At 35.3% G+C, this 22996-nt stretch overlaps 2 protein-coding genes across 2 annotated transcripts in view; both read left to right on the forward strand.

Moving 5' to 3' along the window:
* The window catches only part of LOC129438675 (circularly permutated Ras protein 1), a 68950-nt gene extending 67202 nt beyond the window's left edge, over positions 1-1748 (forward strand). Inside the window, exon 20 of the mRNA XM_073859859.1 lies at positions 1373-1748. Coding sequence (XP_073715960.1) covers positions 1373-1459 — 87 coding nt within the window. The 3' untranslated portion in view covers positions 1460-1748. The remainder of the gene's footprint in view (positions 1-1372) is intronic.
* Positions 1749-1968: 220 nt separating this feature from the next.
* LOC129438681 (E3 ubiquitin-protein ligase TRIM39) lies at positions 1969-22915 on the forward strand. Its single transcript, XM_055197515.2, has 8 exons — positions 1969-2629; positions 9629-10323; positions 15018-15113; positions 15488-15721; positions 17610-17757; positions 17983-18027; positions 18166-18192; positions 19650-22915. Exons 2-8 carry the CDS (start codon positions 9643-9645, stop codon positions 20189-20191), a joined length of 1773 nt encoding a protein of 590 aa, XP_055053490.2. The 5' UTR covers positions 1969-2629; positions 9629-9642; the 3' UTR covers positions 20192-22915.
* Positions 22916-22996: the final 81 nt, after the last annotated feature.

Consider the following 22996-nt stretch of genomic DNA (forward strand, 5'->3'; position numbering starts at 1 on the left):
AAACTCTTTTGTTGACGTCATTTAACCGGGAGGTATAGGGCTGTAGTCCAAACCGGCCGTTCCATGTAGGCTTTGAAAGGAGTATTCTGTTAAAGAAAATATATCGCCTGGCAGTGAATTTTGAGCTTTATCATTTTACAGGTATTATTTATGCTCTAACCGCAACATTACACACTAACTAAAGTTTGAAAAATGGGATCAGGAAGAACGTGACCTTTAAAAATGAATAAAAGCTTCAGTGTAAAGTTTGAAAATGTGTTAAGTTTGAATAAAACAACATTTTTAAAGTCCCACTGTAGTCAATAATTTTATCAGTTAAAACTCATATTTGAGCATCATAATAGCGTATATAAAAGTGTTATCTGTCACAGTAAATTCATCATGCTTTAAAACAGCTTGAATGTACTTGCCACATTTAGTATACGCTGATCTATGAATATGCAAATTAGTTGATTTTACCCACAGTGTGACTTTAAAACTCAGATAACACACGCTGTTTCTGCATTTCTGATGTTAATCTTGAGTACCTATAGAGTAGCATGACATCCTTTATATCTGCGAAGAGTCTTTAGTTTAATCAGATTTATAATAGAAAGATTAGCTTTACCGAATCTTTCCGATAACGTACGAAAAAATGAAGGAGGAGTTACTACCGCGGGAGCAGCAAGTACGAGTCATACAACACGGTTTAACTTATGATTCACTACATGTTTGTGTCGTTTATATAATATGCATTTGCCTATTTCCAACATAAGACAGAAGTCTTACTTATAGCATGCCACACGCATGGGAAAATCCAGCGCATCAAACACACACGCAAAACTCCACTGCTACCCCGGATAATAAACTATATCCATTATTTTTATAAGGCTGGTTTTCTTCTCCTTACATCCAAAAACACACTTCTTCATTCGTGCCATTGTTGAGTTTTGAAATGAAACAAAGCTGTGTCGCGTGATGTGATGTTTGCAAGTTCTAGCCTCTCCCGCTGATTGATGGGTGGGCGGGGTTTTCCGGGGTAATTGCCCATAAAAAGAAGTGATACGTATAGAAACCCCTGAAACGTCAGCTGGACCTCTAATCGAAAAAAACTTGTACGAAACTTGTACAAACCCTGGCGAAGTGCATTCGGCGCAGAAATACTCTGTAACACGCCCAACTGTTTTTTTGACACTTTGCCTACATTTAGCATGAGGAAACAACTCTATAACTGTGTTAATAAGTCAGAATGCATGGAATACCATTGAACCACCCTTTCAAAAAATTTAAAGATTAAGCATATATATGAGATAAATACTGTAACAATGTTGTATTCACCTTATAGAGATTGTATGTGAACTATAGCTCAATAACTAAATGTTTTCTTCTCCAGAGTCTCTCAGATGAGGCGGCCAAAATTGTCTACGAGATGAAGAGAGCAAAGAGCGTGTCTGAAAAACACAGAGAGGTTCCATGTTAAAGACCTGATATTAGATCTTTTCGAGATATCTATTGTTATGTATAAGAAAAATTGTGCTTTTGATGGGCTGCTATGTCAATCAAACAACTACGAACAAACTCTGAACAATTTGTATTTTATATTTTTATATTTTTAGAATATGGTATATATGGAAAATACAATTATTGATTAACCTCTTATAATGTACTGAGTCTTCTGTGACATCGCAGCTTAATGTAAACATTATACATATGTGTCCTGCTGTGGTAATATAATAAAATAACACTTAAAATAAAATGTTGTATACAAATCACAGACTGATTGTTTCTAGTTTTGGTTCTCACATCATACAAAACAATCATTCTTTAACTCACTGTCGCTAAATGGTGCTAAATAGCACTAAAAATGGTGTAAAAGGGAACCACTTCCTCTTTAATAATGAGCTTCCTCTTGTACAAGGGTAAAACCAAACTTTAAAAATTTGTCTGAAGTAAATATATGTTTTTTTTTAAATGTGACACAAACAAGTGACAAGAAAAGGCAAGAACTGGTTGAAACCAACTTCAGCAATGTTGTACGTGACCAGTTTGCCCTGATCACTTGTTGTCTTTCTTACTATTGCTTATCTCGTGCTCTCTAATGCACTTTCCTACTATTTATGGCAGTTGTAGAGTAGCATTGGGCTCAAATACCATTCTTCAAATGAAGCAATATCTGGATGATAAGCCTCTCTGCAGACATTATGTACCTATAAACCTCATCACCATCTGGCTCTCACTTTCAAAACACATTTGTTTGTCTGCTCATTTAAAATGACATCAGGTTTTTCCTCGACGGACCTTTGGTTCGCTTCACGTATTGATATGATCAGTGTCATTCACAGGAACAAACTACTTATATTTCTGTAAAAAAAGATTCTTTTGAACATAAAACCTAATGAAGAGGTGTATTCGAGTCAAGCATGTACTGTAATCTAATGGAATCTTGACTGACAGGTTTGAACCTAGAATGTATTGCAGATAAAGCAAAGAATGAGAGAGAAAAGTGGGGGGTAGGAAGGGAGGTGCAGATCAGTGAACCAAAAGCCAAGCACATGTAAGCTTTTCACTTGTGCACACCTGTACCACTGAATTACCTGGATATAACGCAAGGAGGAGAAAAAAAATCAAATTAAAGAAGAACCCTAAAGAGGTAATTTACAAATCTGTGTAATTTTGTGATTTTATGTTTTCATAGATGGATTTAAGACTTAAAATTAACTTTGAAACTGCATTGTAGCCATACTAAAAGTTGCTTTTATTGATTTCGGTACAACATTTGTTTGTGCATTACCGACACCCTGAATGATCTGAGAGTATCCTATAATTTAACTTATCGAAGACCCTTTAAATCCATGTACTGTAAAAAAGCAGCATCTTTGTCAAATCAACATTTCGTTTTTTTTTTATAATTAAAAAAAAAATAAGTTAAACAATTTCAACTTCTTTTTAAAAGCTATGTCAACTTATCACAGGTCAAAACATAAAATAGTATGTTGAATTAACTTGCAAAACTATGTTGTTTTAACGTCATGCTGCATTTTTTTTAAATGTGAATGTAATTGCTATTAGATATATCAGGTTTCCTTTCAATGAAATCACAATGATTGCACAATGTAAAAAAATACTAAATAAATGTGATGGTTATTAAACTTTAAGGGGTGGTTTCCCGGACAGGGATTAGCTTAAGCCAGGACTAGGCCTTAGTTTAATTATGAAATATAACTAGTTTTAATAAACATGCCTACACTGAAATAAATGATTCATTGAATTTAATCAATTTTTTTAAGGTAAGTGGTTGCAATCAATTTATTTAAGCTACATTTAAACAAAAAAGATTAGTAACGTAAAATAAAATATAAAACTTTTGTTTAAATGTAGCTTAAATAAATTGATTGCAACCACTTACCTTAAAGAGTTGATTAAATTCAATGAATCATTTTTTTCAGTGTAAAAACATTACTTGTGTGTATTTTGAGGCAAAACAAAGGGCACTGATGTATTTTAAGATATGTCAGTGCAAGTTGTTTTTAGTTTGGACAGCTCTTAGATTTATTTTAGTCTAGGACTAGTCTAATCCCTATCCGGGAAACCACCCCTAAAATAATAAAAACTCAAAAATAACCGAATTATTTATTTGTAAATTCCATTTGAAATGTTGTTGGTATTTGTTCAATGCAATCCATCATTACTCAATTCATGTTTAAAATAATTTCTGTGTGCTGACAGAATAATGTCAGCAGAACTAATGAATGGTTGCATTTATGTGCAAGTTATTGTGTGTTCGTGTTTTTCCATAGAAAAAGGACAAGATTCATAGCCGCTACACACAGGGGCAGGGGTATAACACACTGAGAGCGGAATGAAGTTTAAACAACTTTATTATGTTGAGTCCAATAAGTTGTAGGAAAATGTTCACACACTAAAAAATTCAATCAGACCAAAAAAGGTCTATCAAAAATACTTTTTTATTTATAATATGCAAAAGTGACAACAGTGCAAACTAAAACCGACCAGAGAGCAGACGTTTCATGTATTTTGTGAAGGGAAACAGCTTGCATTACAACCCCAAATCAGAAAAAGTTGGGACACTGTACACTCAAAAAAATGATTCAAGCCCTTCTTAGACATGACACATTAAAATTGTGTTCAATTAATAAAAAAAAACTCATTAAGAGAAATAAGTATATATTTTTAATTAGTCTAACACAAAATGAATATGTACTATAATTTATTGATTTATTTTTAATTGCGTTAACACAATTAGTTTGACTTTGGGTTCTGGAAAAATAATTTCCCAGCATGCTTTGCATGCAACTGCTTTTGGAGAGTAATTTTTTTAATTTAATGTTATTTTATGCATTATTAGGTAAAGAGAAAGACTTAATAGTGTTTAATGTCCGTTTATCTTATTGATTTAGAAGTGTTTGTGTTATATTTTTTCAAATTGTTTGGTTACCATCGTGCAGACGAGTGGCGCCTGTGGTTAGGTTGTGGATGTGAGGTATTACTCTCAATGAGCATTAACTGTGTTAATGCCTGTTTGGAGTTCAGTCTCTTCTCACATGCTCATCCAAAGTATCATGTGTTATTATTATTAGCATGCTAACATGTGCTTCTAATTAGTATGATATAAAAATGTTTAAGATGAAATAACAGAATTGAGTTATTCAGACTACACTACATTGAGCTATTCAAACTACGCTTAATTGAGTTATTCAGACTAAACTAAATTGAGTTGAGGCAACTAATTGAGTATTGCCATTTACTTTAAATTGAGTTGGACTAACTCAATATATTTTCAATGTGTAAAGCAGTTTTTTATGAGTTAGGGGTACACACACATTCATATTGGATGGAAATCCTGCCCACAATTTTATTGAGTTAATCCAATGAATCATTTTTTTGAGTGTAGAAATTGTGAGTAAAAACAATACTAATCTCATAAACTTATATTTTATTTACAATAGAAAATAAATAACATATCAAATGTTGAAAGTGAGACATTTTGAAATGTCATGCCAAATATTGGCTCATTTTGGATTTCATGAGAGCTACACATTCCAAATAAAGTTGGGACAGGTAGCAATAAGAGGCCAGAAAATTTAAATGTACATACAAGAAACAGCTTAAGGAATAACTTGCAACTTATTAGGTCAATTGGCAACATGATTGGGTATAAAAAAGCCTGTCAGAGTGTCAGTGTCTGTCAGAAGTCAAGATGGGCAGAGAATCACCAATTCCCCCAATGTTGGAAGTTATCATCATCTACAGTGCATAATATTATCCAAAGATTCAGAGAATCTGGAACAATCTCTATCTTTGACGGCACTGCATCCTATACAGGAATGCTACTGTAATGGAAATCATAACATGGGCTCTGGAAAACTTCCAGAAAACATTGTCGGTGAACACAATCCACCGTGCCATTCGCCGTTGCCAGCTAAAACTCTATAGGTCAAAAAAGAAGCCATATCTAAACATGATGACAAGCGCAGGCGTTTTCCCTGGGCAAGGCTCATTTAAAATGGACTTTGGCAAAGTGGAAAACTGTTCTGTGGTCAGACGAATCAAAATTTGAAGTTCTTTTTGGAAAACTGGGATGCCATTTCATCCAGACTAAAGAGGACAAGGACATCCCAAGTTGTTATGAGACAAGAATGGGACAACATTCCTATTCCTAAACATTGGTCCTCCTCCAGCTGTTCCTTATATGTACATTTAACTTTTCCGGCCTCTTATTGCTACCTGTCCCAACTTTTTTTGGAATGTGCAGCTCCCACGAAATCCAAAATGAGCCAATATTTGGCATGACATTTCCAAATTTCTCACTTTCAACATTTGATATGTTATTTATATTCTATTGTGAATAGAATATTTCTACAGTGTCCCAACTTTTTCTGATTTGGGGTTGTACAATTATCCCTTATTGATTTAGATCACCTTGCAAGTGTGCCTGTAAGTGAGATGAGCACTGAAGAAAGAATGGGCTGAAACGTCTGCGCACTGGTCTGTTTTATACACTTTGCACTGTATTCACCTTTTCATTTTTGCATATGATAAATACAAAATATTTTTGATAGACTTTTTTTGGTCTGATTGAGTCTGAGCTTTTTTTCCCGTTTTGAGTGCATTCTATATCTACTTGACTAAACAACTTAATTATGCAAGTCAATTCAACTTACTTTTTGATAAGTTGTACAAATATTGTAAAAAAGCCTAGCTTTCTTGTTTTAGCACAGTTTTATTACCATCACTATTTTACAATTTACACAACATCTTCATGGAACAGGATCTTAACTTAATTTTGACACATACAAGAAGGATGTGTTAATTTTAACACATTGTTTTGTGTTTTCCTATTTAACACGTGACGGGGTGGTTTCCCAGACAGGGATTAGTTTAAGCCAGGACTAGGCCCGAGTTTAATTAGGATAAATAACTAGTTTTATCAAACATTTTAGTCTAGGACTAACCCTGTCCGGGAAACTGCCTCGATATACATCTAACACATTTAGATGTGTTAGATGTGTTGTCCTAAACTAGACACAATGTGTGTTATTTTAACAAATTTCTTTTAAGAGTGTACAATGTATTATTAGCTATGACGGTCTTGTGGTCCAGTTTCACATACAGTGCTCAGCATAAATGAGTACACCCCCTTTGAAAATTAACATTTGTTTCCATTTGTTAGTAAATATGAGACCAATTTGCTTTATTAAACATTTGTTTTTATAACCAAAAGACTAAAAGTCACTTACCATCTTAATAAAAAATCAAATTTAAATCAAATGAGTGATGCAAAAATGAGTACACCCCAATGAATATATTAGCAAAAAAGTAAAATAAAATTAGTAATTTACAGGAATTTACTAGGGAATTAATCTAATCTAATCAATCATCACACACACTGTTAAAACGAATGTGTTAAAATAACACATCTTGTGTCTACTTTGTCAGGATCCTGTCAGGATCTGGTCTTGTCTTAAGCCCGGAATACCCTGCAGGATTTTTGCCCTCCTATAAGATCATTACCTTATCACACTGTGCGACATGGACCGTTTAAACTTGAGTACGACAAGCATGTAGACTGTACAATGATGACACAGAGGCTTCGAAGGCTGCGTCACACGTTAGCACAACGTCACCAGCATCCGCTAAACAAATACCAGTATGCAGGTTGTAGCAGCAAACACACTGTTGATCATGCTGAATTTCTGACACTGCCAGAAAACTATCGTAGGCCAGTGGTTCTCAAACTTTTTCAGCATGCGCCCCCTTTGTGTACGATGCATTCCTTCGCGGCCCCCCCAAAGAAAAACTGTTCTAAAACTTCACATTTTAATTAAACAAAACATTAAATCATACAAAGTAGTGCTGCCTTATTTTTTTAGGTTTAAATCCACAGAATTCATGATAAATAATGTATTTTATAAAATGTCATAAAACTGGGGCCCCCCTGGCACCATCTTGCGGCCCCGGACCCCAGTTTGAGAACCACTGTCGTAGGCTATCTTTGGACACAAGACCAGGAAAATGGTCGTCTTTGAACCTCTCTCACTGTACAACATAGGACCACCGATAAAGAGCCACGATCACAGAAATCACAACGATTGTTTCATGATGGCAATCTTTCGTCTGGGACAGCCAATAATCGTGCCGTGTATCCCGGGCTTTAAGCACGGAACACACTGCAGGATTTTTGCACTCCTATAAGATCATTACCTTATCACACTGTGCGATGTGGATTGTTTAAACTCGGGTACGACAAGCATGTAGACTGTACGATGATGACACAGAGGCTTCGACGGCTGCATCACACGTTAGCGCAACGTCACCAGAAAGTTACTTTTAAAAGTAATGCATTACAATATTAAGTTACTCCCAAAAAAAATAACTAATTGCGTTACTTAGTTACTTTTCATGGAAAGTAATGCTTACGTTACTTTTTAGTTACTTTTGTGTTACTTTTTCTTGGCTGAAGCTTGATCTCTTTCAGTCCTTGCATGTGTTTTTATGACTGAAAAGTTCTGCATTCAGAAATTGCATATTTCATCACAAAAATGTCGAGCTCTGGCCTGCCATCTCAGTTTCTGACTCAAATTGTTCCCACACAGGCATATACGCAAAGAGTGCATAATGTGACTACATTTAGTTTAATTCAGTACATAATTTTTTTTATCAAATTAATTAAACTAAAAAAGTAACTTGCATTACTTTTTTAAAAAGTAACTCAAATATTAATGTGTACATTTAAAAGTAATGCGTTACTTTACTCCTTAAATCAGAAAAGTAATATTATTACGTAATGCACGTTACTTGTAATGTGTTACCCCCAACACTGGTCATCAGCATCTGCTAGTGGTAAACAAATACCAGTATGCACTACGCCTGGTCTCCTCGTTAATTATCCTTGTTATTGTTTGATTTATGTCACCTGTTGCCCTCTTGATTTGTTCCCTTATTTAATGCCCTTGCTTGCTGTCCTATGCTTGTTTGGTTTGTACGTTTGCTGTTTATAGAAAGTTTAATCAAGTCTAGTATTATGTCAAGTATAGTCCAGTTTAGTCTTAAAGGAATAGTCTACCCTTTTGCCATATTAAACTATGTTATTACCTCAACCCAGACGAATTAATACATACCTATCTTTTTTCAATGCGTGCACTGTACATCGCGTTGTGAATGTGTTAGCATTTAGCCTAGCCCCATTCATTCCTATGGTACCAAAAAAAAATTTATTTTGTGGCACCATACTTACTGGTATAACTCCTCATGTAACAGTCTTAAAATAGGGAAAACACGAAAGTGTTTGGTGGCTTCCCTGTTTGGTACCATAGGAATGAATGGGGCTAGGCTAAATGCTAACACATTCACGACGCTTTGTACAGTGCACGCATTGAAAAAAGATAGATATGTATTAATTCGTCTAAGTTGAGGTAATAACATAGTTTAATATGGCAAAAGAGTAGAATATTCCTTTAAGTCTGTCCCCTTGTGGGTTTTGTTTTTCTTTTTTGTTCTTGTTAAATAAACTGTTTCTGTTACCCCTGAAATCTCTGTGCTTGGGTTCTGCCTCCTGTTCATGACATAGTTAAAGGGACATTCCACTTTTTTTAAAAAATGCTCCCCTAGAGTTAAACACTTGAGTTTTACCATTTTGGAATCCATTCAGCTGACCACTTTTAGCATAGCTTAGCACAATCCATTGAATCTGATTAGACCATTAGCATCGCGCTAAAGAAAAACCAAAGAGTTTCGATATTTATGGTCAGGTTTGGGGTAGGTGTTCTGAGATGTCCAAGACGTCGACTGAAGTTAACACCTCGTCAAGAGCGTTTTGTGATTAGAGACAAAAATGGTCATGCAAGTTCTGCACAGATGGCTATATAAAGTCAAGCTGTGGTGTTTCCCTTGACACCACAAGACGTAGAGTGAACGCGAGTGGCGTGCATGCCTGTTGACCACAGAGGAAGCCACTGCTAAAGCCAATGCACCAAAAAGCATTTTGCCTATAGGTTATATGTCACTGCTTATCAAGAAATACATTCTGAACATGCAAATTATATTCTTTTCCACTACATGTCATGTCAGGTCATTACATTTCCTTTTAGCATTGTACACCTTTTCTCATCTTTCTTCTCATCTCCTGTAGTTCTCCTCGCAGCCATGCCATTCTCACGCAGCTTCCTTTCCGAGGACCATCTGCTGTGCTCCATCTGCTTAGATGTGTTTAACAATCCCGTATCTACGCCGTGCGGCCACAGCTTCTGCATGGCTTGCATCGATAACTATTGGGATTCATCCAAGCACTGCCAGTGCCCCCTCTGCAAGCAGGCCTTCAAGAGAAAGCCCGATCTCCAAATTAATCGAACGATCCGCGAAATCACAGAACAGTTCAAGCAAATGACAATCAAAACGGGGGCCGGCGGGGGAGTAGAGGGCAGTGAGGAGTTTGAGGAAGAGGAAATAACACAGGGGTCAGTGGATGGTACAGAAGAGCCAGGGCATCTTCCAGGTGATGTCTTTACCAAATTCAAGCGGAAATTTGCCAGGCGTGTCAGTGCTCATAGCTTTCGCAATAAAAGTGGACCTGACCAAACTGTGACAGCAAACGAGGACAGTACCAATGACACCCAGCCTCTTATTATTACGAACAAGGTGTCTCTGAGGAGGTTTACCTTGAGCGGGGCTGCAGATGCCATGCAAGTGCCTCTTTGTCCAAAACACCTCAGAAACCTGGAGCTGTTCTGTCATACTGATCTGGAATGTATTTGTGTGGAGTGTGGACAAACAGAACATCAATCACACAACATCTCTTGCGCGGAGGACGAGTGGCAAAGTAATAAGGTAGGGAGGAATGAAGAGCAATCATTTTTTTAGCATTCACACATTTTTAATAGATAAAAAACAATTCATTTTAATTAAAAACCTCCCCACTGCATATCTCATAAAATGTGAGTCAGTCATAATTGTATTTAGTTAATCTACTACAAACAAAAATTAAGAAATTTAGAAACCATTCAAAATCAAATACCACCAGGCCATTATCCTGTATACCTACATTCCCAGGAAATATGCTTATTATTAGAATGTTTAGGTTTTTGTACACATTGTGAGTCGCTGGTTGAAAGTGTTTGCTCAGTGTATGAATGAAAATGTAAGCCCACTAAATCTAAATTTCAACTTTACAATTTTACATTTTATTAAATCCTCCAGCATCTGTCACTTGGCCATTGGGTCATGTATAAAGATCCAAAATGGCAGCAGCCTCACCAGTTTGGTATTTATGAACAGGTGTTAACTTAACAATGCAGTCATGGATTTTGCACGTACCCCAAACATACACCATTAAGCCAAACTTTGAAAACATTGCATATTTCGTTCACTTTAAAAGTTGGTTCAAATAAAAAAATGTATCCAATTGGTAACGCCTACGAATTTGACGCGGAGAAAATGCTTCAGTATTTCAGGTGTTACCAATTAAAGAGTAACTAAACCCTAATCCAACTTTTTTTAGTTACTGATCTGTAAGAATGATGGTTTATTAGTGCTGTTCATTGATTTTAGTAAGTTATTTGACATTTGGATATAAAGTGTTTCAATACTACAATATATGGTGTAAAAACGTCTGAGTGCTGCCCTCTTCAGGTTGAACGGTGGCTACTGCAGTTGAATTTCCCTATTGGATGTTGGGTCCAAAAAAATGACTCGTGACGTAAGCAGTTTCAAGCTTACCACGCCCTTGCTACGATCTCATCACACACTTGGTACGAGCTTAGGTCGTCCCCTTTATCTCTGTTGGGATCTGCCTACTTTTCTTGCATTTTTCAAATATTGCCAGTGGGTGGAGTCAGGCTCTGACCAGGGGTTTAGTTACGCTTTAAAGTATTTTTTTAAAGGGACATTCCATGTTTTTTAAAATATGCTCATTTTCCAGCTCCCCTAGAGTTAAACATTTGATTCTTACCGTTTTTGAATCGCTGATCTCCGTGTCTGGCGCTAGCACTTTTAGCATAGCTTAGCATAATCCATTGAATCCGATTAGACCATTAGCATCGCGCTAAGAGTTTCGATATTTTTCCTATTTAAAACTTGACTCTTCTGTAGTTACATCCAACTTTTTCTTTTTACAGTGTACATGACTATATTATCAGTGGTGTATAAAGGCGGTACATGTTTATCTCCATACATTGTGTCTCCTTACATGGAAGTCGCCACCATGTTTCTACAGTAGGCCTAAATGGATAAACTTTTCTACAGAGCGTGTTTTGTCCCTATGTTGTATCAGACAACGACATTTTGCCCTGTGGCAGCTACCGTAGCTTCTCTTTGCATTTTGAAGTTGAGGTTGGTTGCAATTTGCAATCTCACCATTAGATGCCGCTAAAAAAAACACAGTGGACCTTTATGTTTTTCACTTAAAGGCGCTCTAAGCGAATTGAAGCGTTTTAGACCATAAAACATTTTTTGTTACATACCCGAAACATCTCCTCACTATCTGCTTGCTGCCTGTCCGCTGATCAAACTGTAAAAAAACGTGATCTCTGTAGACAGCCCAGGCTTCACAAACGGCAATATCAACAAGTGGCCAAACCTAGCATCACAAAACAAAACAAAGTATTCCAGCCAATAAACGACAAAAAGGATTTGGGGGTGGGGGTTGGGCATGTTCATGAAAGCACGGAAGGGAGGGGGGGAGGAGTTAGCTACGCTCTGTCTGTTTGAAAACAGTTTCAAACGTCAACAATAACTAACGTCTCGCAGATTCGCTTAGAGAGCCTTTAAACGGAGAAAATTTAAGTTTATAAAATTGAAGTACTTTTTCTAAGTAGAGCAGCTTTCATTTTTTACAGTGTTGTGAAAAAGTCTAATCAAGAATGGTGAACTAACTTAACTATTTGTACCAATTTTTGCAATTACTTTTAAAGGGACACTAAGTAGCGTTTTAAGTGTTTTATTAATCAAAATCAATGTCTTTATTCACAAATATGTCCTCGTTGGTGTCAAATGACCTCTGCCAGTGATCTGACTTTTCTTTGTAAGCTTAGAATTTCTTCTCTTTACTTACATTGAACGGGTAAGTCCAAGGAGGCTTCCATGTCGTTCCGCCGTATTGATAAACTATAATAGCAGAGAGGGACAAAAAGCACTAGCCTACCAATGCATTACCACTAGGGATGGGCATAATTAATCGACGATCGATAATTGATTGTTAAGAATTTCATCGATCACGTTAATTTGTTATCAATTACTCGAATGCATTTTTTTTAATCTAACTCCTGTTTCACAAATACTCTGTATGCAGTGCATTTGCGTATGTGTGCGGCGAATCCGTCAAGCACCCGTTGCAGTGCGCTGCTGACCGCTTATTCTGCATATAAAACGTTCATGTGATTGACACTTTCTGTGAACACTTTTCCGCATAAACAATAGAACAAAGCATCATTTTTTTTTCACAAAACAATATATTTTAGATATTATTTGACAGACTAGTAAGTGTGGATTAAGGATGTTTAAAATCTCTAGCCTGGTGGTCAGGCTCTGAATGGATCAAATCAGCAGTTTTGCAATGCTTCATTTATCTCCACATATATCATAAATAAAAATAAGCAGAGTAACTTTGCAAGTCTACCCTTCCACATTATATATTTCCTACTATGTATGTATATGATTTCCAAATAATAAACGAGAGTATTCAACAACAAAAAGCGTCTCATATGGAAATAAATCCTCACAATATTATTATTTCTCAAAACTTTGTGACAAAAATAAGCAACTGTATTCCTACAGTTATTCACAAATGCACACATTATTCCGCATATATTTGAATATTATACAAAAGTATTCATATAACGGCACGTTTCATATGGCAAATAAATATCCTCACATTAACATAACAGCATAATGAAATGAATAAACAGACAACGAAACAGGATTGAAATATCAATTGTATTATTATTACCGGAAAAAAGCAATATTGCTAAAATAATCTCTGAGGTAAATGCGTCAAAAACGCTGTTACCCGCACAGTCTAAATGAGCAATAAAAGTGAAAAAAGCATTATTAGGCCATGTCTCAAAACTTTATATGACAAAATATATTTAAAAGAAATGTATACTTACAGTTATTCAAAGATGCACACATTATTCCATATTACTCCCGTTTATGAGGACGTTTGTCTCTGGCCTCGCTCTGTTATGTAATAGATTGACAGGTGCGCATCTTCGTCTTTCAAACATATATAATTTTGTAATTACTACCTTAGGAAAATTAGCCATGATTTTATCATTGTGAAAATGTTTTTATTTTTATTTTGCGGATTAAAAACGATTTGTATTTCCGCAATTTTACTACAAATAACATGGTTATGGTATATTGTGGAGTTGGAGACCATAGTAAATTTGTGTCTACTGTTGTTTTACAACAAATAAAAACGAAAAGACTATGTTAGTATAATTTAACAATGGTGAATGGCACAAAACGCACGCTGTTTCACACATACTCTGTATGCGCAACCAGCCAAGTTAGCGCTGAGGTACCTGTGCATCCCGGTCAGTCTCCTTGAAGCGGGTGTTTTCGGCCGCGGCTGGACTGACGGTCACCATGGGTTGCGGTCGCGTCTGACCCCAAAACATGCTTTTATTTCTCAAAAAAAATCAGTAGACTGGTGCAGAAGTTTTATGCGAATTACTGAAGTTAGTTATTTTTCACGAGGCTTTAAGTAGCCTAATTTGTTATAGATATCTTGCACCTTTCAGATCTAAGTATTATGTTTTTTGTTTAATTTAATGTTAAACATGAATCAGTTTTTTTATTTTGGAACTAATGAGGTCTCTGTTTAAGAACGCTGGCTCGCAGCTGCAGGTTCCGTTGCTTTAGAGCACCGCACATGCACGCACATATATGTTTGAAACATAGTTTAACTGTCTGCCACAAATTGATCTTGTAATAAAGGTCTCATCGAGGAAAAACACGCTGTATATTTGTATTCATTGCATTTTTTAAGTATTAAAGTTAAATAACAAATTTTATTATAAAAAATATTAATGATTAATCGATAGTCGATCGTTAATTCTCCCGACGATCGACAAAGAAAACTTAATCGAAATGCCCATCCCTAATTACCACAACGCGTTTTCGTTCAGAGCACGTGAACTAGCTGGAACGGACAAGGAGATCAGCGATTACATAACGGCTACAGTAGTTGCAACACACATTTGGAAAAGCGAGGCGCTAGAGAGCAATATTCGTTTGAATGCAAAATATAATTTCACCACTAGATGGGGTAAATCCTACTTATTGCCCCTTTAACTAAGTGGTCCACTTTTTGGGTCCACTGAATTAACTAGTAGGCTACTTATGGCAAGAGACCACTTTCCCAAACATAAAGAAACAGTTAAAATGTAATAATTATAATAATTATGTAAAAATTTTAATCATTCACATCACTTGTTTGAAACTAAAGTGTCACATTACACTTGACATTACTGGTAAAATCTAGGACACGTCCTGCTACATCATTTCCTGTTTATTTCACACAGATGAAGATTAGTACCACAGAGACTGAGATACAAGAGATGACCGAAGAAAGACTGCAGAAAGTGGAGGATATCAAACAATCACTGACTGAAATCAAAGTAAGTAACAGTTACAGTCTTTTTTATCCCACATCATAAAAAGGCCTGGTCTTAAGAAAATTGAACATTTTGTACATTTCTTTCTTCTGTCAAGCTCAAAAGCATTTCTGTAGCAGAAACTGAAGAATCGCGCTAGTGAGTTTATTGAGATAGACAATGCACAAACTATATACCTTTCAATGTAATGTAATCACCTGCCAAATGCAACAATGAAACTGAGTGAAACTGAAGTCCCTTTTGTCTCCTTCTTTGCATATATTAAATCATAACAGGCATTGAGAGCTTTCTCTTTTTACTGTTACAAATCTACATATATGATGATAAACATTTCTCTCTCTTTCTTCTGTCTCACTCTTTTTCACCTTTGACTTAAGATGCTCTCTGAGCGTGAGGCCCAACGCAGCATGCAGGTTTTCGGGACTTTGGTCAAATCCATCGAGTGCAGCCAGGCGGGGATGTTGGAAGTGATTGAGAAGAATCGTCGCTCTGCTGAACAGCAGGCTGAGGTGATTATCAGAGAACTGGAGCAGGAGATCACACAGTTGAGGAAGAGGAGCGCTGCGCTAGGCAAAGTGGCCCAAACTAAAGACTACATCACTGGACTAAAGGTCTGTAGACAGTTTACATTATAGTACACCAGCAGTCGACAACATGTGGCCCGCGGGCCCAGGGCACTTTTCTATTGTATAGTACAGCGTGGTAGAGCTTGGTACAACTTGCTTTTGTTTTTTTTACACTGGGTACAGTACGCAGTCCCTGATAGTTTTTTTTGGTACAACCTCAGTTGAGGTCAGTTGAAGGTAACAAACGTGCCCTTTAGCGGTTTACATTTTTATTCTGGGACCTGCTTGCCTGTACAAAGAATGTTTTATTAATAAAGTGTTTGCTGAATTTGGTGTTATTGTATGAATGCATAAAGAGATAATCAGCATTTTCTTTCAGGGTTTTTTTTAAGCGCATCTCCCTCAAATTGTTTTAATTATAAGGCAGGTATGTAATTTCGTATCTGCTGCAGATGTACTTGTTTACATCACTCAAAACACGCTAAGGTAAACATATGACATCATTTTCAAAATATAACAACTTTATTCCCGAAACCTTATGACTTTATATACTAATGGGACGGTTTCCCCGGACAAGGATTAGACTAGTACTAGAGTAGTTATATTTCCTAGTTAAACTAAGGCCTATTCCTGGCTTAAGCTAATCTCTGTCCGGGAAACTACCCCATAGTGTTGACTTTATTCTCAAAATATTACGACTTTATTCTCATTATATTGACTTTATTCTCGAAATATACGACATATTCTTGTTATATTGAATTTATTCTTGAAATATTACAACTTTATTCTCATTATATTGAATTTATTCTTAAAATATTACGACTTTATTCTCATTATATTGACTCTATTATCGAAATATATGAACATATTCTTGTTATATTAAATTTATTCTTAAAAAATATTACCACCTTATTCTCATTATATTGAATTTATTCTTAAAATATTTCGACTTTATTTTCATTATACTGAATTTATTCTTAAAATATTACAACATATTCTTGTTATATTGAATTTATTCTTAAAATATTACAACTTTATTCTCATTATATTGATTTTATGCTCTAAATATTACACCTTTATTTTCATTATATTAACTTTATTCTCACATTATTACAACTTTATTCCTGTAATTGTACTTATTTTCTCTTAACTACTAGTTAAATCTGGCACTATAATGACTTTAATCTCAAAATGTTTAGATTTTTTATTTTAGCTTGAACCTAGTCCTCCTTGGTATTTTTCTGAAATATAAACAGCCCACAGTACAAATAATTCAGCACCAGTAAAAAGATAAGGAATTCTTTAAAATATAAATAAAGTCATTTGAAAATAAGGGATATTTCCCGAAGCAACATCCCTTGTCTATGTTGTGGCCCACCATCTACTTGCCGCCCCCTGCATTACACTCATCTCTCTGGTTCTCTATTTATTCTGTAGTTACTAGTTAATACTCATTAGTTGTAAGGCAGCGATCACTAATATTGTTATTGCTCTAAGGATTTTTAAAATGCGTTATTAAAAATGTTGGCATTTAGAGTTGGAGTAGACTTTTATTATCAGCGAATACAAATAATTGTTAAATAAAATTACAATCTAGACCAGAGGTCTCCAACCTTTTTGTAAGCAAGGGCTACCACAATGGATAAAACAATCTGGAGGTCTACTTTTTAATATAGTCTACTCAAACTTTTTCTTTTACTTGATCATTTTATTTTATTTTACTTGTTGAAATGTTTCATTGTTGTTTAAAATGTTAATATACATAAAATAAGCCAAGCAATACAAAAATATGTAACAAATAAATAAATATTAAAATTAAGGCTATTAATAGTATGTGCTTTGGTGGGCAACTCACAGACTCCGTGCGGGCAACCAATTACAGACACAACAAACTTAAGCATTGAAACAACAATCCCTTGCTTTTCTCCAACAGAGCTATTCTGATATCAATACTCCGCTGTCAATGAAAGACTGGACAGATGTTTCAGTGACCTGTGACTTTGGAACAAAAGCCATTTACACTTTTGTCTGTCAGCTACTGGAACAGTTTAAGGAGGAACTTCAGAAACTACCTGCAATATGTAAGTTTTGTGTTAGCCCCAAGCTACAGCTCCATCTAGTGGCAGATATTGTTATAATTAAATGCATGTTGCTAGCACATTTGTGGGCAGAAGTTTTTAAACATACCTTATGAAAACCCTTACTAGGGTGCATTTTAAAATAAAACAATGATATATTTTAAGAAATGTAAGTCCAAGTGAGTTTTTTGTGATTTAAAACAGTTCAAACATGCATTTTTGTTCTAGGTCTTTCGGTGTTCACTGAACAATCACCAATGAAGTCTCTCCCAAGTAAGTTTTTCTTCAATATGCAGACATCATCTTTCCATGATCTATTATCAAACTATCGTTCTTGGATGTTTTTATATATATTTTTAATTCTTCTTAAATCTCTACTTTAAAAAATTATCTTATGTCACCTTTTTGCAGAAGTGAAGAGAATACAAGAATATGCAGGTACGAGATAACAAATTCATCCTTATATCTACTGTATAGTCATAAATATTTATATAAGTTAAACACATATTGTTTTCTTATTCCTTGCATTTCACTATGCATGTGGTACACGACCTCATAACAATTGAGAGATGTAATAAATTTAACCACAGCATCTATAACCTAAAATCTTGATGTTTAAAAAGCTCATGGTATTTGCCAACATGGAAGTCCATGATGCGCTTAAATTTTTAGGTTAAATCAACTTGAATTTGCAATTAATTTCAACTTTCTTGACTAGTGATGAGTTGCTTTAAATTATAAAAATAATGTTTAATAACTTAAGCTAATTTAACTTTATATTTATACTTTAAAATGCACCTAATGCACCTAAATTTTTAAGTTCTTGACTACACTGTAAAAATTACTTGCTGCACTTAAATGTTTAAGTTTAAACAACTTAAATTAATAAGTCATTTTAACTTTTTTGACTAGAAGTTGCTATAAATGATAAAAATAAAGTTGTAAGAACTTAAGCCGATTAAACATTATTTTTATTCAACTTTAACTCTTCACTAGCTAAAAAAGTTTAAATGAATTGTCAATTCAAATTATTTTAACTTCAACATTTAAGTGCAACAACACTGTAAAAAATACTTTGCTGCCTTAAAATTTTTTGTTAAATCAACTCAGACTTCCAAGTCATGTCAACAGAGATGAGTTGTCACAACTTATAAAATATAGTTGAGAAAAGTCAACTTAATTTTATAAGTTATAACAACTCACCTGTAGTTATAACAACTCATCTCTAGTCAAGATAAATAATAGTAAGTTGAAATGACTTGTAAATTCTAGTTGATTCAACAAAAAATGTTAAGGCAGCAAAGTATTTTTTACAGTGAAGGTTTTTTTACAGTGTTGCTTTCAATTATAAAAATACAGTTAAATTATCTTAAGTTATTTTAACATTATTTTTATAATTTAAAGCAACTCAACACTAATCAAGAAAGTTGAAATTAATTGTAAATTCAAGTTGATTTAACCTAAAAATGTAAGTGCAACAAGAACTTAGAGTTGCCAAATACCATGGGCTTTTTAACATCAAGATTTTAGGTTATAGATGCTGTGACTAAATGTATTACATCTATAATGACCACAAATGTTCTCTCAATTGTTATGAGGTCATATTTGCATTGTAGTGAGGAGTTGGTATCAATAATAAAATAAAGTTTTTGTTGAATGGGCTTAAGTTATTAAAACTTTATAATTTATAGCAACTTCTAGTCAAAATGGTTAAAATGACTTTTTAAGTTGTTTAATCTTAAAACATTTAAATGCAACAAGGTGTGCCTATTTTTAATATTATTTTTAGGCTCCCTTCTGTTTTAACTTTGATTATTACAGGTCATGTAAAGTAGAATTTTTGTTACTTAATTTTGCAACTTAGTAAAGGTAGTTATTTTGACTTCTTCAACTAGTGGATGTGACCCTGGACCCTAACACTGCCCATCCTCGCCTCATCCTATCAGACGACAGAAAGAAGGTGTGGTGCGGTGAAAAGCACCAACTGGTTCCCAACAACCCTGAACGCTTTGACCGCGTAGTCTGCGTACTGGGGCGTGAGGGATTCTCTGGTGGCCGACACTACTGGGAGGTAGAGGTGGGTGGGAAATCTGACTGGGACGTGGGGGTGGCCAGTCACTTTTCCAACAGAAAGGGAAAGATCACTGTTAGCCCCAGCAACGGCTACTGGTTCCTTAGCCTGCGGGACAAGAAAAACTATGCCTTCAGGAATGAACCATCCACTCCCATACCTCTCAGCCTGAAACCTCAGAAGATAGGAGTGTTTGTGGACTACGAAAAAGGCCAAGTGTCATTTTATAACGTGGATGCAAAACTGCACATCTACACTTTTATGGATAAATTCTCTGAGGCCATTTATCCATTCCTCAGTCCCTGTACCATCAAAAACGGCAAAAATATTGCTCCGCTGGTGATTACACCTGTCCGTCTAGACTGAACAATGAGAAACTTTTGGAATTACCAAACATCTGCTCAGAAATGTTGTGGGCTTTTTCGGTCTGTTGACTTTAATACATCACACAGTTATCAGTAATAACACATAATAGCTACTAAAAACAAGAATCTGTTTTTCATTCAAAAAAAAATCGGAAAACTCTTATAAATCACTCACCTTCATCCCAGATGTTTGACTTCCTTCAGTTAAACACAAAAAACGAAAACCTTCATATTATGAGTTTTAATATATTTAAAGGAATGTTTGTAACCATGACGATCAGAAGCCCCATTGACTTCCATAGTATTCTTTAATTCTCTATGGAAGTAATGTGGCTTCTGATTGGTTTGGTTTCAGACATTCCTCAAAATATCTACCTTCTTGTTCATCAGAACAAAGAACTTCATACTAGTTTGTAACAACATGAAAGTGAGTAAGTGATGAAAGAATTTATATTTTGGGGGTGAACTATCCCTTTAACACTACATTAACACTACACGACTACACTACACTATCAATATACTCTCCCTGTCACACCTAAGTATTAATAAATTCATATTGTTTTGTTTGAATCTTGTCGTTTTAATATTAAACATTTCATTTAACCGAATCAATATCCACACTTCACTGTAGAGAGTGCTTTTGTGAGCATCTGTGTCAAATGGCAAGCAAGTTACTGCAGGTAAATTCTCTTCTTTTCATTTTTTCCCACCCCCTGCGCCTCACATACAACTCTGACCACCATACTTATATCATTCCACCTTATCTGTCTTCTTCTTAGCCTGTACCTGTGTTTCGACACTGGACCCAAGTTCTCAACAGTGCAGTGAAACAAACGTTATTTACCTAATAGTCTATGTAACAATACAATCAACTTGTCTGTTACCTGTGCATTGTAATCGCCATTAACTGTCTTTGTTTTCCCGCTCTCGGTAACTCCCAAAGCAAATCCTAACGGTATTTTCTGTCTGTACACTGTACTTGTTGAATCATGTCAAAAGTAACTGTCGAAGAGAAAATACCTCAGGGCTGTCTGATGACGACATGGATGCAATTCCTTAATGTGGCACAAGGTGGAGTTTTCAACAGATAGCTCTGAAAGTGTGAGGAGAGATACCCGATGCAAACTGGCCTATGGCTTTTACAACCGATAAAGATCGTATATTGTACGGCCTAAATAGTATTCAAAGCTTAGAATTATTGTCCCAAATAGGAGTGTGCCGAAATGAGCATCCTTAAAATACCTGGATGGTACACTATTTATGGGAAAAATTATAACAACTGATATATGTGAGGAAGGAGTTTTGGGATGCTTCACTAAATTAATAATATAATTAAATAATATAGTAAACATTAAACAAAAATTATGAAATAGAAAAGCTAAAATGTGAGAAGTTGTATTTTTATGTGTAAAATTGCTAACAATGTGCGTTTAAGCATCAACAGTCACTTTCATTATGCGTTACAATGTCCCAGTACTTTTATACTCTTCAGCCAAGCGCTAAAATATACTTTCCCATGACAAAAACCAGTACATACATTTAAGGCATAGCACAGGTGTATTGGGAAGCAGGGTTTGTCACACAGAGGACTTGTAACAAGGGCTATATCTCACTTTTTGTGTCTAAATCCAATTACATAAAGCAGACATTTTATGTTGTTTTCAAGCACATATTCAAAACTGTCTAAAAAAAAGAATGTACACAGTTATAAGACTTTGTTCTCTGTATTTACCCATCCAATTTAGTTAACACTACAACCTTTAGGTCAGTGATTCTCAAACTTTTTCGGCGTGTGGCCCCCCCCTTGTGTACGGTGCACTTCTTCGCGGCCCCCTTAAAGAAAATTTAGGAGAAAAAACTGTTCTAAAATTTAACATTTTAATTAAACAAAACGTTATACAAAGTAGTGCTGTTGGCTAGTAGCCTTATTTTTTTTAGGTTTAATTACACAGAATTCATGCTAAATTAATGTATTTTATAAAATTTCATAAAACTGGCGCCCCCCTGGCACCATCTCGCGGCTCCCCTGGGGGCCCCGGACCCCAGTTTGAGAACCACTGCTTTAGGTTACAACGTTGACTTTCTTATCATTAGGCCACATTTGCCCCAGCTAAGTATTTGATAATTTCTGTATGGTTTTTGAAAAAACAAGTGAACACTCAATTTTGAATAAACTGACCTGTGAAAAAATACCTTGTGGAAAATAAAAATGTTTCGGTTTCCGAAAGATGAGGGGGGACAGTGAGCATAGATCAATGTTGTGCTGATTTGCAGCCAGGCAAGAAATAAAAGTTCTCTAGGAAACATCCCTTACGAAATTATCCATGGTTACTGTAGTAAAACCATGGTAACCACAAAATAACCATAGTTTTGACAACCATGGTTTTCGTGAAGGGAGACCACATTTTGTGTGAGGGGAGGTTTGACAGTTACATTAATTTTACACTGTAACGTTAGCTCAGTGTAATATTAATAGGGCTGAATCAATTCAGATGTTCCAGATCGATTCGATTTCGATTCACAAGCTATCAAAACGATTGATTCGAATCATTTTTCGATTCCGGTTCTCGGGCCGGTTTTTAGACTCGATTCAACTCAATGAATATAGATTTAATACAAATATATTAATAAAGCAGTTTACAAGTGGGTAATTAATAATAAGAAATTAAAAGCCAGAACACTATCGTCGTCGTCTTTCTTGTGAAATCTAAACTGCTTTCATACCTATGACTTTGTATGTGAAGGTGGTATTAAAGTCAATGAAGCGCCTGAAAAAAATCGATTCTGCTCTTTGAGAATCGATTTA

Source organism: Misgurnus anguillicaudatus, chromosome 21, assembly GCF_027580225.2.
Source record: "Misgurnus anguillicaudatus chromosome 21, ASM2758022v2, whole genome shotgun sequence".
In the NCBI taxonomy this organism is placed as follows: domain Eukaryota; kingdom Metazoa; phylum Chordata; class Actinopteri; order Cypriniformes; family Cobitidae; genus Misgurnus; species Misgurnus anguillicaudatus.

Bases quoted from the DNA above. Each gene is read 5' to 3' on its own strand.
- LOC129438681 (XM_055197515.2), top strand. From the start codon at position 9,643: ATGCCATTCTCACGCAGCTTCCTTTCCGAGGACCATCTGCTGTGCTCC. The intron at 15,114-15,487 runs GTAAGTAACAGT...CTTTGACTTAAG, and splicing joins AATCACTGACTGAAATCAAA to ATGCTCTCTGAGCGTGAGGC. The intron at 15,722-17,609 runs GTCTGTAGACAG...TTTCTCCAACAG, and splicing joins ACTACATCACTGGACTAAAG to AGCTATTCTGATATCAATAC.